At 57.5% G+C, this 14,379-nt stretch overlaps 1 protein-coding gene across 4 annotated transcripts in view; it reads right to left on the minus strand.

The window, feature by feature from the left end:
* ak7b (adenylate kinase 7b) overlaps positions 1–14,379 on the minus strand; it is a 162,407-nt gene that overhangs the window by 41,695 nt on the left and 106,333 nt on the right. For all 4 annotated transcript variants that reach the window (XM_077620220.1, XM_077620219.1, XM_077620221.1 and 1 more), the window contains one exon: positions 11,930–12,132. In XM_077620220.1, coding sequence (XP_077476346.1) covers positions 11,930–12,132 — 203 coding nt within the window. The remainder of the gene's footprint in view (positions 1–11,929; positions 12,133–14,379) is intronic.

A 14,379-nucleotide genomic window follows, 5' to 3' on the forward strand; every position in this document is an offset into this window, starting at 1 on the left:
TGCGAGAGAGAGCGCGCGAGAGAGCGTATGAGAGAGAGCGTGCGAGAGAGAGCGCACAAGAGAGAGTGCGTGAGAGAGAACGTGCGAGAGAGCACGAGAGAGAGAATGCGAGAGAGAGCATAAGAGAGACAGAGCGAGAGAGCGCGCGAGAGAGAGCGCGAGAGAGAGAGCGCGCGAGAGAGAGAGAGCAAGAGAGAGAGAGCGCGCGAGAGAGAGAGAGCAAGAGAGAGAGAGAGAGAGAGAGAGTGTGCGAGAGCGTGAGAGAGCTCGTGCGAGAGAGAGTGCGCGAGAGAGAGAGCGCGCGCGAGAGAGAGCGCCCGCGAGAGAGAGCGTGTGAGAGAGAGCGTACGAGAGAGAGAGCGTGCGAGAGAGCGTGCGAGATAGAGAGCGCCCTCGAGAGAGAGAGCTCGCGAGAGAGAGAGCGCGGGCGAGAGAGAGAGCGTGCGAGAGAGAGCGCGTGCGAGAGAGAGCGCGCGAGAGAGAGAGCACGGGAGAGAGAGCACGCGAGAGAGAGCATGTGAGAGAGAGCGCGAGAGAGAGTGTGCGAGAGAGCGCGTGAGAGAGAGCGCGTGAGAGAGAGCGCGCGAGAGAGAGTGCGAGAGAGAGCGCGAGAGAGAGCGCGAGAGAGAGCGCGCGAGAGAGAGCGCGCGAGAGAGAGCGCGCGAGAGAGAGCGCGCGAGAGAGAGCGCGCGAGAGAGAGCGCGCGAGAGAGAGCGTGCGAGAGAGAGCGCGCGAGAGAGCGCGCGAGAGAGAGCATGAGAGAGACAGAGCGAGAGAGCGCGCGAGAGAGAGTGCGAGAGAGAGAGCGCGCGAGAGAGAGAGAGCAAGAGAGAGAGCGAGCGAGAGAGAGTGTGCGAGAGCGTGAGAGAGCGCGTGCGAGAGAGAGCGCGCGAGAGAGAGAGCGCGCGCGAGAGAGAGTGCGCGCGAGAGGGAGCGTGTGAGAGAGAGCGTACGAGAGAGAGAGCGTGCGAGAGAGCGTGCGAGATAGAGAGCGCATGCGAGAGAGAGAGCTCGCGAGAGAGAGAGCGCGGGCAAGAGAGAGAGCGTGCGAGAGAGAGCGCTTGCAAGAGAGAGCGTGCGAGAGAGAGAGCGTGCGAGATCGAGTGCGAGAGAAAGAGCGTGCGAGAGAGAGAGCGCGCACGAGAGAGAGTGCGCGCGAGAGAGTGAGCGAGAGAGAGCGCGCGAGAGAGAGCGTGTGAGAGAGAGGGAGAGAGAGAGCGCGAGAGAGAGAGCGCGAGAGAGAGGGTGCGAGAGAGAGGGCGAGAGAGAGAGCGCGAGAGAGAGAGAGCGCGTGCGAGAGAGCGTGTGAGAGAGAGAGCGCATGCGAGAGAGAGAGCGCGCGAGAGAGAGAGCGCGGGCGAGAGAGCGTGTGAGAGAGAGAGCGCATGCGAGAGAGAGAGCGCGCGAGAGAGAGAGCGCGGGCGAGAGAGAGAGCGCGTGAGAGAGAGCGCGTGAGAGAGAGCGCGTGCGAGAGAGAGCGTGCGTGAGAGAGAGCGTGCGTGAGAGAGAGGGTGCGAGAGAGAGCGCGAGAGAAAGAGCGTGCGAGAGAGAGCGCGCACGAGAGAGCGCGCGAGAGAGAGTGCGCGCGAGAGAGAGCGTGCGAGAGAGAGAGTGCGCGAGAGAGTGCGCGAGAGAGCGTGCGAGAGAGAGTGCGCGAGAGAGAGCGTGCGAGAGAGAGCGCGCGCGAGAGAGAGAGCGTGCGAGAGAGTGCGCGAGAGAGAGTGTGAGCGAGAGAGAGCTCGCGAGAGAGAGCGCGTGAGAGAGAGAGAGCGAGAGAGAGAGCGCGAGAGAGAGAGCGCGAGAGAGAGGGCGCGAGAGAGAGGGAGAGAGAGAGAGCGCGAGAGAGAGAGCGAGAGAGCGCGAGAGAGAGAGTGCGAGAGAGAGGGCGCGAGAGAGAGAGCGCGAGAGAGAGAGCGCGAGAGAGAGAGAGAGCGCGCGCGAGAGAGCGCGAGAGAGAGCGCACGAGAGAGAGAGTGTGCGAGAGAGCGTGTGAGAGAGAGCGCACACGAGAGAGAGAGCGCGCGAGAGAGAGAGCGCGGGCGAGAGAGAGAGCGCGTGAGAGAGAGCGCGTGCGAGAGAGCGTGCGAGAGAGTGAGTGCGCGAGAGTGAGCGCGAGAGAAAGAGCGTGCGAGAGAGAGAGCGCGCACGAGAGAGAGCGTGCGAGAGAGTGCGCGCGAGAGAGAGCGTGCGAGAGAGAGAGAGCGCGCGAGAGAGTGTGCGAGAGAGCGTGCGAGAGAGCGCGCGAGAGAGTGCGCGAGAGAGAGCGTGCGAGAGACCGCGCGCGAGAGAGCGTGCGAGAGAGCGCGAGAGAGAGTGTGCGAGAGAGAGCGTGCGAGAGAGCGCGCGCGAGAGAGAGCGCGTGCGAGAGAGCGCGCGTGAGAGAGAGAGCGCACGCGAGAGAGTGCGCGCGAGAGAGAGCGCCCGCGAGAGAGAGCGCGCGAGAGAGAGAGCGCGAGAGAGAGCGCGAGAGAGAGGGCGCGAGAGAGAGGGCGAGAGAGAGAGCGCGAGAGAGAGAGAGCGAGAGAGAGAGTGCGCGAGAGAGAGTGCGAGAGAGAGAGAGTGCGAGAGAGAGAGCGCGAGAGAGAGAGCGCGAGAGAGAGCGCGAGAGAGAGCGCGAGAGAGAGTGCGAGAGAGAGAGGGCAAAAGAGAAAGTGTGAGAGAGAGCACGCGAGAGAGAGCACGTGAGAGAGAGCGTGAGAGAGAGAGCGTGCGAGAGAGAGTGCGAGAGAGAGCGCGCGAGAGAGAGCGTGCGAGAGAGAGCAAGCGAGAGAGAGCGCGCGAGAGAGAGCCCGCGAGATATAGCGTGCGAGAGAGAGCCCGCGAGAGAGAGCGTGCGAGAGAGAGCGCGCGAGAGAGCGCGCTCGAGAGAGAGCGCGCGAGAGAGAGCGTGCGAGAGAGTGCGAGAGAGAGAGTGCGAGAGAGAAAGTGCGAGAGAGAGCATGCGAGAGAGCGCGAGAGAGAGCATGAGAGAGAGAGCGCGCGAGAGAGAGAGAGCAAGAGAGAGAGCGTGCGAGAGAGAGCGCGCGAGAGAGAGAGAGCAAGAGAGAGAGCGAGCGAGAGAGAGCGTGCGAGAGCGTGAGAGAGCGCGCGAGAGAGAGAGCGCGTGCGAGAGAGAGCGCGCGCGAGAAAGAGCGCGCGCGCGAGAGAGCGCGCAAAAGAGAGCGCACGAGAGAGAGAGTGTGCGAGAGAGCATGCGAGAGAGAGAGCGCATGCGAGAGAGAGAGCGCGGGCGAGAGAGAGAGCGCGCGAGAGAGAGCGCGTGCGAGAGAACGCGTGAGAGAGAGAGCGTGCGAGAGAGAGCGCGAGAGAAAGAGCGTGCGAGAGAGAGAGAGTGCGTGAGAGAGAGTGCGCGAGAGAGCGCGTGAGAGAGAGCGCGCGAGAGAGAGCGCGCGAGAGAGTGCGCGAGAGAGCGTGCGAGAGAGAGTGTGAGCGAGAGAGAGCGTGCGCGAGAGAGCGCGTGAGAGAGAGCGCGCGAGAGAGAGCGCGTGAGAGAGAGAGCGTGCGAGAGAGAGCGTGCGCGAGAGAGAGAGCGCGCGAGAGAGAGCGTGCGCGAGAGAGAGAGCGCGCGATAGAGAGAGAGCGCGCGATAGAGAGAGAGCGAGAGAGAGAGCGTGAGAGAGAGAGTGCGAGAGAGAGAGCGCGAGACAGAGGGCAAGAGAGAGAGCATGAGAGAGAGAGAGCGTGCGAGAGAGAGAGCGTGCGAGAGAGAGCGCGAGAGAAAGAGCGTGCGAGAGAGAGAGAGCGCGCACGAGAGAGAGCGCGCGAGAGAGAGTGCGCGCGAGAGAGAGAGAGCGCGCGAGAGAGTGTGCGAGAGAGAGCATGCGAAAGAGAGCGCGCGCGAGAGAGAGCGCGCGTGAGAGAGAGAGAGAGCGCGAGAGAGAGAGCGCGAAAGAGAGGGCACGAGAGAGAGGGCGAGAGAGAGAGCGCGAGAGAGAGAGAGCGAGAGAGAGAGCGCGAGAGAGAGAGTGCGAGAGAGAGAGAGCGCGAGAGAGAGCGTGAGAGAGAGAGTGCGAGAGAGAGAGTGCGAGAGAGAGTGCGAGAGAGAGAGCGCGAGCGAGAGAGCGCGAGAGAGAAAGTGTGAGAGAGAGCGCGCGAGAGAGAGCGCGCGAGAGAGTGTGCGAGAGAGAGCGCGCGAGAGAGAGTGTGAGCGAGAGAGAGCGTGCGCGAGAGAGCGCGCGCGAGAGAGAGCGTGCGAGAGAGAGCGCGTGAGAGAGAGAGCGCGCGAGAGAGAGCGTGCGCGAGAGAGAGAGCGTGCGAGAGAGAGCGTGCGATAGAGAGAGAGCGAGAGAGAGTGTGAGAGAGAGAGTGCGAGAGAGAGAGCGCGAGAGAGAGGGCGAGAGAGAGAGCGCGAGAGAGAGAGAGCGCGCGAGAGAGAGAGCGCGAGAGAAAGAGCGTGCGAGAGAGAGAGAGAGCGCGCACGAGAGAGAGCACGCGAGAGAGAGTGCGCGCGAGAGAGAGCGTGCGAGAGAGAGAGCGTGCGAGAGAGTGCGCGAGAGAGAGAGCGTGCGAGAGAGAGCGTGCGAGAGAGAGCGCGCGAGAGAGAGTGCGTGAGAGAGTGCACGAGAGAGAGCGTGCGAAAGAGAGCGCGTGCGAGAGAGAGCGCGCGCGAGAGAGAGCGTGTGTGAGAGAGCGAGAGAGCGCGAGAGAGAGAGCGTGAGAGAGAGAGCGCGAAAGAGAGGGTGCGAGAGAGAGGGCGAGAGAGAGAGTGCGAGAGAGAGAGAGCGACAGAGAGAGCGCGAGAGAGAGAGTGCGAGAGAGAGAGAGCGTGAGAGAGAGAGCGTGAGAGAGAGAGAGCGCGAGAGAGGGAGCGCGAGAGAGAGTGCGAGAGAGAGAGCGCAAGAGAGAGAGCGCGAGAGAGAAAGTGTGAGAGAGAGCACGCGAGAGAGAGCACGCGAGAGAGAGCGTGAGAGAGAGAGCGTGCGAGAGAGAGTGCGAGAGAGAGAGCGCGAGAGAGAGCGCGTGAGAGAGAGCGCGCGAGAGAGAGCCCGCGAGATAGAGCGTGTGAGAGAGAGCCCGCGAGAGAGAGTGAGAGAGAGCGCGAGAGAGAGAGCGCGCGAGAGAGAGCATGCGAGAGAGAGCGCGCGAGAGAGAGCGCGCGAGAGAGAGCGTGCGAGAGAGAGCGTGCGAGAGAGAGCGTGCGAGAGAGAGCATGAAAGAGACAGCGCGAGAGAGAGCGCGAGAGAGAGAGCGCGCGAGAGAGAGCGCGCGAGAGAGAGCGCGCGAGAGAGAGCGTGCGAGAGAGAGAGAGCAAGAGAGAGAGCGAGCGAGAGAGAGCGTGCGAGAGTGTGAGAGAGCGCGCGCGAGAGAGAGCGCGCGCGAGAGAGAGCGCGCGCGAGAGAGAGCGCGCGCGAGAGAGAGCGCGCGCGAGAGAGAGCGCGCAAGAGAGAGCGTACGAGAGAGAGAGCGTGCGAGAGAGCGTGCGAGAGAGCCATGCGAGAGAGAGAGCGCGCGAGAGAGAGAGCACGGGCGAGAGAGAGAGCGCGCGAGAGAGAGCGCGTGCGAGAGAGAGCGTGTGAGAGAGAGAGCGCGCGAGAGAGAGTGCGAGAGAAAGAGCATGCGAGAGAGAGAGAGCGCGCGAGAGAGAGCACGCGAGAGAGAGTGTGCGAGAGAGAGCCCGCGAGATAGAGCTTGTGAGAGAGAGCCCGCGAGAGAGAGCGAGAGAGAACGCGCGAGAGAGAGCGCGCGAGAGAGCGCGCGAGAGAGAGCGTGCGAGAGAGAGCGTGCGAGAGAGAGCATGAGAGAGACACTGCAAGAGAGAGCGCGAGAGAGAGAGTGCGCGAGAGAGAGCAAGAGAGAGAGCGAGCGAGAGAGAGCGTGCAAGAGTGTGAGAGAGCGCGCGCGAGAGAGAGCGTGCGAGAGAGTGCGCGAGAGAGAGCGCGCGAGAGAGAGCGTGCGAGAGAGTGCGCGAGAGAGAGTGCGCGCGAGAGAGCGCGTGCGCGAGAGAGAGAGCGCGAGAGAGAGAGAGTGCGAGAGAGAGAGCGCGAGAGAGAGAGCACGAGAGAGAGAGTGCGAGAGAGAGCGCGAGAGAGAGAGCGCGAGAGAGAGCGCAAGAGAGAGAGCGCGAGAGAGAGAGAGCGCGAGAGAGAGCACGCGAGAGAGAGCGCGCGAGAGAGAGTGTGCGAGAGAGAGAGCGCGAGAGAGAGTGCGAGAGAAAGAGCGTGCGAGAGAGAGAGTGCGAGAGACAGCACGCGAGAGAGAGCGCGCGAGAGAGAGCCCGCGAGAGAGAGCGAGACAGAGCGAGAGAGAGCGTGCGAGAGAGAGCGTGCGAGAGAGAGAGAGCGCGCGAGAGAGCGTGCGAGAGAGCGCGCGAGAGAGTGCGCGAGAGAGAGCGTGCGAGAGAGCGCGTGAGAGAGAGTGCGCGCGAGAGAGAGCGTGCGCGAGAGAGAGAGCGCGAGAGAGAGAGAGTGCGAGAGAGAGAGCGCGAGAGAGAGAGCACGAGAGAGAGAGTGCGAGAGAGAGCGCGAGAGAGAGAGCGCGAGAGAGAGCGCGCGAGAGAGAGCGCGAGAGAGAGAGCGCGAGAGAGAGCACGCGAGAGAGAGCGAGCGAGAAAGAGTGTGCGAGAGAGAGAGCGCGAGAGAGAGCGCGAGAGAAAGAGCGTGCGAGAGAGAGAGTGCGAGAGACAGCACGCGAGAGAGAGCGCGCGAGAGAGAGCCCGCGAGAGAGAGCGAGACAGAGCGAGAGAGAGCGTGCGAGAGAGAGCGTGCGAGAGAGAGAGCGTGCGAGAGAGTGCGCGAGAGAGCTTGCGAGAGAGCGCGCGAGAGAGTGTGCGAGTGAGCGTGCGAGAGAGCGCGAGAGAGAGCGCGTGCGAGAGAGCGCGCGTGAGAGAGAGAGCGCGCGTGAGAGAGAGAGCGCACGCGAGAGAGAGCGCGCGCGAGAGAGAGCGCCTGCGAGAGAGAGAGCGCGCGAGAGAGAGAGCGCGCGAGAGAGAGCGCGAAAGAAAGGGTGCGAGAGAGAGGGCGAGAGAGAGAGCGCGAGAGAGAGAGAGCGAGAGAGAGAGAGTGCGAGAGAGAGAGCGCGAGAGAGAGAGCGCGAGAGAGAGCGTGAGAGAGAGCGCGAGAGAGAGAGGGCAAAAGAGAAAGTGTGAGAGAGAGTGTGAGAGAGAGAGCGTGCGAGAGAGAGTGCGAGAGAGAGCGCGCGAGAGAGAGCGCGCGAGAGAGAGCACGCGAGAGAGAGCGCGAGAGAGAGAGCCCGCGAGATAGAGCGTGCGAGAGAGAGCGCGCGAGAGAGCGCGCGCGAGAGAGAGCGCGCGAGAGAGAGCGTGCGAGAGAGAGCGTGCGAGAGAGAGAGCGCGAGAGAGAGCATGAGAGAGACAGTGCGAGAGAGCGCGCGAGAGAGAGCACGAGAGAGAGAGCGCGCAAGAGAGAGCACGCGAGAGAGAGCAAGAGAGAGAGCGAGCGAGAGAGAGCGTGCGAGAGCGTGAGAGAGCGCGCGCGAGAGAGCGTGCGCGAGAGAGCGCGTGAGAGAGAGCGTGCGAGAGAGAGCGCGCGCGAGAGAGAGCGTGCGCGCGAGAGAGCGCGCAAGAGAGAGCGCACGAGAGAGAGCGCGCGAGAGAGCATGCGAGAGAGAGAGCGCATGCGAGAGAGAGAGCGCGGGCGAGAGAGAGCGCGCGAGAGAGAGGGTGCGAGAGAGAAAGAGCAAGAGAGAGAGCGCGCGAGAGAGAGCGTGCGAGAGAGCGCACGAGAGAGCGCGAGAAAGAGCGCCCGAGAGAGAGCGCGCGAGAAAGAGCGCGTGCGAGAGAGAGCGCGCGAGAGAGAGAGCGCGGGAGAGAGCGCGCGGGAGAGAGCGCGAAAGAGTGAGAGAGAGCACCCGAGAGAGAGCGCCCGAGAGAGAGCGTGCGAGAGAGAGAGCACGTGCGAGAGAGAGTGCGCGAGAGAGAGCGCGTGAGAGAGAGAGCGAGAGAGAGCGCAAGAGAGAGAGTGCGAGAGAGAGCGCGAGAGAGAGGGGGAGAGAGAGAGCGAGAGAGAAAGCGCGAGAGAGAGAGTGCGAGAGAGAGAGTGCGCGAGAGAGTGTGAGAGAGAGAGCGCGAGAGAGAGAGCGCGAGAGAGAGAGCGCAAGAGAGAGAGCGCGAGAGAGAGAGCGCAAGAGAGAGAGCGCGAGAGAGAGAGCGCGAGAGAAAGCACGCGAGAGAGAGTGCGAGAGAGAGAGCGTTGCGAGAGAGAGCGCGAGAGAGAGCGTGCGAGAGAGATCGCGCGAGAGAGAGCATGAGAGAGACAGTGCGAGAGAGCGCGAGAGAGAGCGTGCGAGAGAGAGAGAGAGCAAGAGAGAGAGCGAGCGTGAGAGAGCGCTTGCGAGAGAGAGCGCGCGAGAGAGAGCACGCGCGAGTGAGAGCGCGTGCGAGAGAGCGCGTGCGAGAGCGCGCGCGAGAGAGAGCGCGAGAGAGAGAGCGCGTGCGAGAGAGAGCGCGTGAGAGAGAGCGCCCGAGAGAGAGCGCGCGAGAGAGAGCGCGCGCAAGAGGGAGCGCGCGAGAGAGAGAGAGTGCGCGAGAGAGAGCGCGCGAGAGAGCGTGCGAGAGAGAGCGCGAAAGAGAATGAGAGAGAGCGTGCGAGAGAGAGTGCGCGACAGAGAGCGCGCGACAGAGAGATTACGCGAGAGAGAGAGAGCGTGCGAGAGAGACCGCGCGAGAGAGAGCTCGCGAGAGAGTGTGCGAGAGAGAGAGAGCGCGAGAGAGAGCGCGAGAGGGAGATCGCGAGAGAGAGAGAGCGCGAGAGAGAGAGCGTGCGAGAGAGAGTGTGCGAGAGCACGCGAGAGAGTGTGCGAGAGAGAGCGTGCGAGAGAGAGCGCGCGAGAGAGAGTGCGCGAGAGAGAGCGCGCGAGAGAGAGAGCGCGAGAGAGAGTGCGCGAGAGAGAGCGCGCGAGAGAGAGCGCGCGAGAGAGAGTGCGAGAGAGAGCGCGCGAGAGAGAGCGCGCGAGAGAGAGCGCGAGAGAGAGAGCGCGAGAGAGAGAGCGCGAGAGAGCGCGAGAGAGAGTGCGAGAGAGAGCGCGAGAGAGAGAGAGAGTGTGAGAGAGAGCGCGAGAGAGAGCGCGAGAGAGAGCGCGAGAGAGAGCGCGAGAGAGAGGGCGAGAGAGAGCGCGAGAGAGAGAGTGCGAGAGAGAGAGCGCGAGAGAGCGCGAGAGAGAGTGCGAGAGAGAGCGCGAGAGAGAGAGAGAGTGTGAGAGAGAGCGCGAGAGAGAGCGCGAGAGAGAGCGCGAGAGAGAGCGCGAGAGAGAGGGCGAGAGAGAGGGCGAGAGAGAGGGCGAGAGAGGGCGAGAGAGAGGGCGAGAGAGAGTGCGAGAGAGCGCGAGAGAGATCGCGAGCGAGAGTGAGAGAGATCGCGAGCGAGAGCGAGAGAGCGCGCGCGAGAGAGCGCGCGAGAGAGAGAGCGCGCGCGAGAGAGAGCGCGCGCGAGAGAGAGCGCGTGCGAGAGAGAGTGTGCGACAGAGCGCGCGAGAGAGAGCGCCCGAGAGAGAGCGCGCGAGAGAGAGCGCGTGCGAGAGGGAGCGTGCGAGAGAGAGAGAGTGTGCGAGAGAGAGCGCGCGAGAGAGCGTGCGAGAGAGCGCGCGAGAGAGCGCGCGAGAGAGCGCGAGAGAGAGCGCGAAAGAGAGTGAGAGAGAGCGCGCGAGAGAGAGTGCGCGACAGAGAGCGCGCGACAGAGAGATCTCGCGAGAGAGAGTGCGCGAGAGAGACCGCGCGAGAGAGAGCGCGCGAGAGAGTGTGCGAGAGAGAGAGAGTGCGAGAGAGCGTTCGACAGAGAGAGCGTGCGAGAGAGAGAGCGCGAGAGAGAGATCGCGAGAGAGAGAGAGTGCGAGAGAGAGAGCGTGCGAGAGAGTGTGCGAGAGCGCGCGAGAGAGTGTGCGAGAGAGAGCGCGCGAGAGAGAGAGCGCGCGAGAGAGAGTGCGCGAGAGAGAGGGCGAGAGAGAGGGCGAGAGAGAGGGCGAGAGAGAGGGCGAGAGAGAGTGCGAGAGAGCGCGAGAGAGATCGCGAGCGAGAGCGAGAGAGAGACATAAAAAAGAATCATTAATAACCTAAAAAAATTAAATATTATTTATGAAAATAGACAGATTTTACTCACCCAAAATATTTTTATCTATACACAAAATGCATCCTCCTTTCTTTTCTCAAGAAGATTTCAATTACTCTGTGGTACAGATTACATATGCGTTTCAGCTCCATCAAGAAGTTCTTTTCTATCGCCATCAAGGCTAATGCTTACAGTCGAGTCTGTCCTGTTGTATTTCTGGCATAAGTTTTGATTCTGTTTCGGGCTGAAAATGTCCGTTCGACAGATGCAGTGGACGCAGGGATGGTCACTGTCAAACCCACTAATGTGTACAGCCGCCCCATGCTCTCACTCAGATTTTTCTGCTGAAGGAAGTCAAGGAGATCAGTGGGAGATTTTCCTGTAAAATCATCTGTGGTATACATTACAATCAGTTCGGTTCTTAGCCCACCGATGCAGATCGGAAAGTGTAACGTGGCTCTGCGTTAAGATGGAGAAGGCTGCATGTGGGAAAGTTTTCTGCTATTCCCAAAACTTCTGTGGGTCGAGGAGGGAGAGAAACATCAGTCTTTCATGTTCTTGAAATCTGGTCCGCATCTGGCAAGTAATTTTGTCCAGAATCCTGTCCTGGAGTTGGTGGTAGTGCGCGCGAGAATCTTGCACTTGACCTTTTCATGCGCTTGTAGCACCCGCACTCCATTCAGTGGCCTCGTAGATTTCCTCATATCGGCTCCTCTCGCGCTCAACTGAGTCACAAAACTCCTTTACTCTAGCAGGACAAAACTGTACATCCAGTTTGTTGTTTTGTAGTACGGAAAAAAGCACGTCTGAATGCTCAAAAATGCCATTAAATGTGTGAAGCAAAAAAACAAAATTCAAAATCATCCAGATGTGCTTTAAATCCATCAGCACACCGCACAGAATCATTCACCATTACAGAGACTAACAGTACTTATATTTCCCTTCTCATCTCTTCCTCCATCACTTCAGCAATAGCAGTGATCAGGTTGTTTTGTATTTTGCCCAACGTGCTACTAAACACTTTATTAGTGGACAGGTGGTAATGTAAATCCATGTTTCTCATCAATGAGAGAAAGAAGTTTCACATACTTTCCTTTGTTTGGGGATGCAGCGCTTTCATCGTCTCTCCGAAATGAAAGATTTCCCTATTTTTCTTTACCTTTTCGTTGTGACGCTCCATTTCCCTGCACCCTTGCTCGCTGAACTGTAACTTCACTCGGGTTTCCCAAAAAGTTTTGGAGAGCACCGTTGCTTGTAAGTGTCCGGCAGTGCGTTGGTGTCTCGTTGCTGCTTTGGTTAAACAAGTCAACTTTGCAAATCCAGTGTTGCTCCAAATACCATTTCGATCGGTGGCAAATAACAAGCACTCCCAGCAATACAATTTGCAGTGCTCTTCAGAACCCGTGAGCCAGGAGTAGCGCTCGTAGTTGGCGAACTGAAAGTGGCGGACACACCCTTTTCCCGGCCGTAACAGGCTTGCTAGCATCGGAGTTGACCGCCCTTTCTCAATGATGTCCAACCAGGGGTAAAGCAATGAAAGGAAGCTAACAGACAATTTGGAATTATTTAATAAGTATTGATGGACAAAATATAATATATGATTCAATGATTCAGATATTTCTTAGGCCAGCAGAGAAGGCCTATACATATATATGCCTATATATATATATATATATATATATATATATATATATATATATATATATATATATATATATATATATATATATATATATATATATATATATATATATATATATATATATATATATATACATGCGTGTGATCTTAAGCCCGACCAGACTAACAAAAATATGAGAATCACAATTTAACGCTACAAATATTCTATCAGGCTACATTGCTGTTCCACATTGTACACAAAAAATCCTAGGCTGGGAAATTCCATATCCAATTTGAAAGGAAAGCCATACCCAAATGTCCCAGAGTGCAGATCTCTGCCTGGCTTCCTCTACCTCCTTCTCCTTTTTATCTTCCTTTTTCACAATCTCTGTCGGCATTCTCACTTTGTCCTGTACATTCTCGTTGCTGTGGTAATAGTTTCTTGGTTTACCAACTTTCTCACAGATTGAATGCATCAGTAATTGGCTGTCAGGTTTATTGAGGGTGTTAATCTCTGTAAAGAAAACAAAAAACAATTGGCTTTAGGGGGTAATTTATTTTATATTATTGAGGTAACATGAAAAGACGTTGGGTGGTGATCTGCCTGCCACTGGCTGACTGAAGGTAAGTGAAGGAGACAGTAAGAGGTAAGTGATCCGCTCGGGGGATGATGCGATGTATCCATCATGGCAGAATGCCAACGAGTCTGAAATTATCACTTATTTGGGCCTTTTGCCGGGAAAGCGCACCTTATGGAGAAGCACTACCAATTTCGTCATACGCAGAGATGGGTATGATGACAATAAGGCTTTTGTCGAGTCAATGATGATGACAAAGCCTATGTCCGATTATCATTATTATTATTTAATAATGTTACTTTCACTTTTGGTGCATAACATGTGGTTAGCATGATCTTACAGTTCTGAGATCCATGTTAGGTGTTGGATTTTGGGGTATTAGTTTGCATTTGTATTTTTGGGTTTTCCCCTGTGTGACCTGTCATTGTGATTGTCCCATTGAGTTCACTTGTTGTTTCCTGCCCCAGGCGTCTCTCCTGCTCGCTGTCTCTCATGCCACCCAGGTGTTTCTAAATCTCTCGTCAACCCACATCTCCGTGTCTTTATCAGCCGTTGTCGGATCGTCTGGTCAGCGGTGTTCATACTTGTCCATGTCACGGGCTCCTCGTCCCCCTCGTAAGTTTGGTGTTGTTCTTTTAATGTTACTTTTTTGTACTTTCCCCTGAGTTTTGTCATCGGGTTTTGTTTTAGTGAACAAGTCTAGTATGTTATTGAAATAATCAAGTTAGTTCACAGCGCATCGGCCTTACAGCTCTGGGGTCCTGGGTTCATATCTAGGTCATGTCCCACCTGTGTAGAGTTTGCAGGCCTGCGTGGGTTTCCTCCGGGTACTCCGGTTTCCTCCCACATTCCAAAAACATGCATGATAGGCTGGTTGGACACTCTAAATTGCCCCTAGGTATGGGTGTGAGTGTGGATGGTTGTCCGTCTCCTTGTGCCTTGCGAAAGGCTGGCTACCGATTCAGGGTGTCCCCCACCTCTGGCCTGCTCCAGCACCCCCCGCAGCACTTATAAGTATAAAGTAGTTCTGGAAATAGATGAGATGAAAAGTTAGTTCACGCTCACTCACAGTGTCCGACTGCTTCCCTGGAATTGGGCCCGACACGGCTCACGTGAAATTAACTGTCCTTATCTGATATGAAATGACCTGCTTTTAATTTTTATTGGTCTCAAGAAATCGTAATTCTGCTTTCTCTGACTGTCCAGACTACAAAAGGAGCCATTTACTTTAAATCTGGATAGGCAAGTGTCATGGTTATGATTTTATTTTATTTTATTACACATTTGCCTGCAACAACCATGGACCGCGACAACGATCTCGACCACACATTCTGGATGTGAAATGTGACCATGCTTTCTTTAGCAACTAGAATAGAATTTTACAGAGACGCCACCTACAGGAATTTTACAGTAACAACAACTATGTATTAGGGCGTGCGCGTCACCTCCTACTTTTTTATCACCGCCTACTTTGTGTCCCCGCCTTTTTTTGTGTCATGAGAGACCACGGGACGACCACGCGGAGAGCGCAGGCTCTGTCCTTCTCCCCCCTTAATGGGGGGAGGGTTTGGAGCACGAGGAGACAATGGAGGGACCACATGTTTCTCTCTCTCCGTGCTTTCCCCCTTCTGCAGAAGCGGTTAAAAACCTCATTACATCTGCCTTAGTGTGCTTACTTGTGTTCGACTTTATTGAATGTCACGTGCAGACCTGACATTGGACACCACTACGGACCTCTCACCTACCGACCTCCACGCTACAACAAACGACTCGCCTACGCTGCTCCTTTTGTGCCTTTGCCCATCTTTGGAACGCTTTCAATAAATAGAAAGTTCCACATCCAAATTGCTGCGTTTGCCTGCTTTGAGGTCTTCCACCCACGACTGTAACAATAAGTTTGGCCTCGCTATTAACGAATGATTTGCTCCGCCTTTAGGTATGCACACATTATTATGATCATACTTGTTTTAATGAAGTATAAGCTTTGCTCCTGAAAGCTTTATTTAGTCTAAACAAAGATATTGCCCGAGTGGCTTGGTGTACTTGCGCCGAAGTCAAGGCTGACTCAAGGACCTGCATTGAGCACTCCAACTTCGACATCTGCCCCGCACCACGGACGCTCCAAGAGGCTTCCTGATGCTTCGGTCCTCATCTGTTTTGACTTCTATGGATGTGTTTTGGTA

This window comes from Stigmatopora argus, chromosome 15 (genome assembly GCF_051989625.1).
Source record: "Stigmatopora argus isolate UIUO_Sarg chromosome 15, RoL_Sarg_1.0, whole genome shotgun sequence".
Lineage (NCBI taxonomy): Eukaryota > Metazoa > Chordata > Actinopteri > Syngnathiformes > Syngnathidae > Stigmatopora > Stigmatopora argus.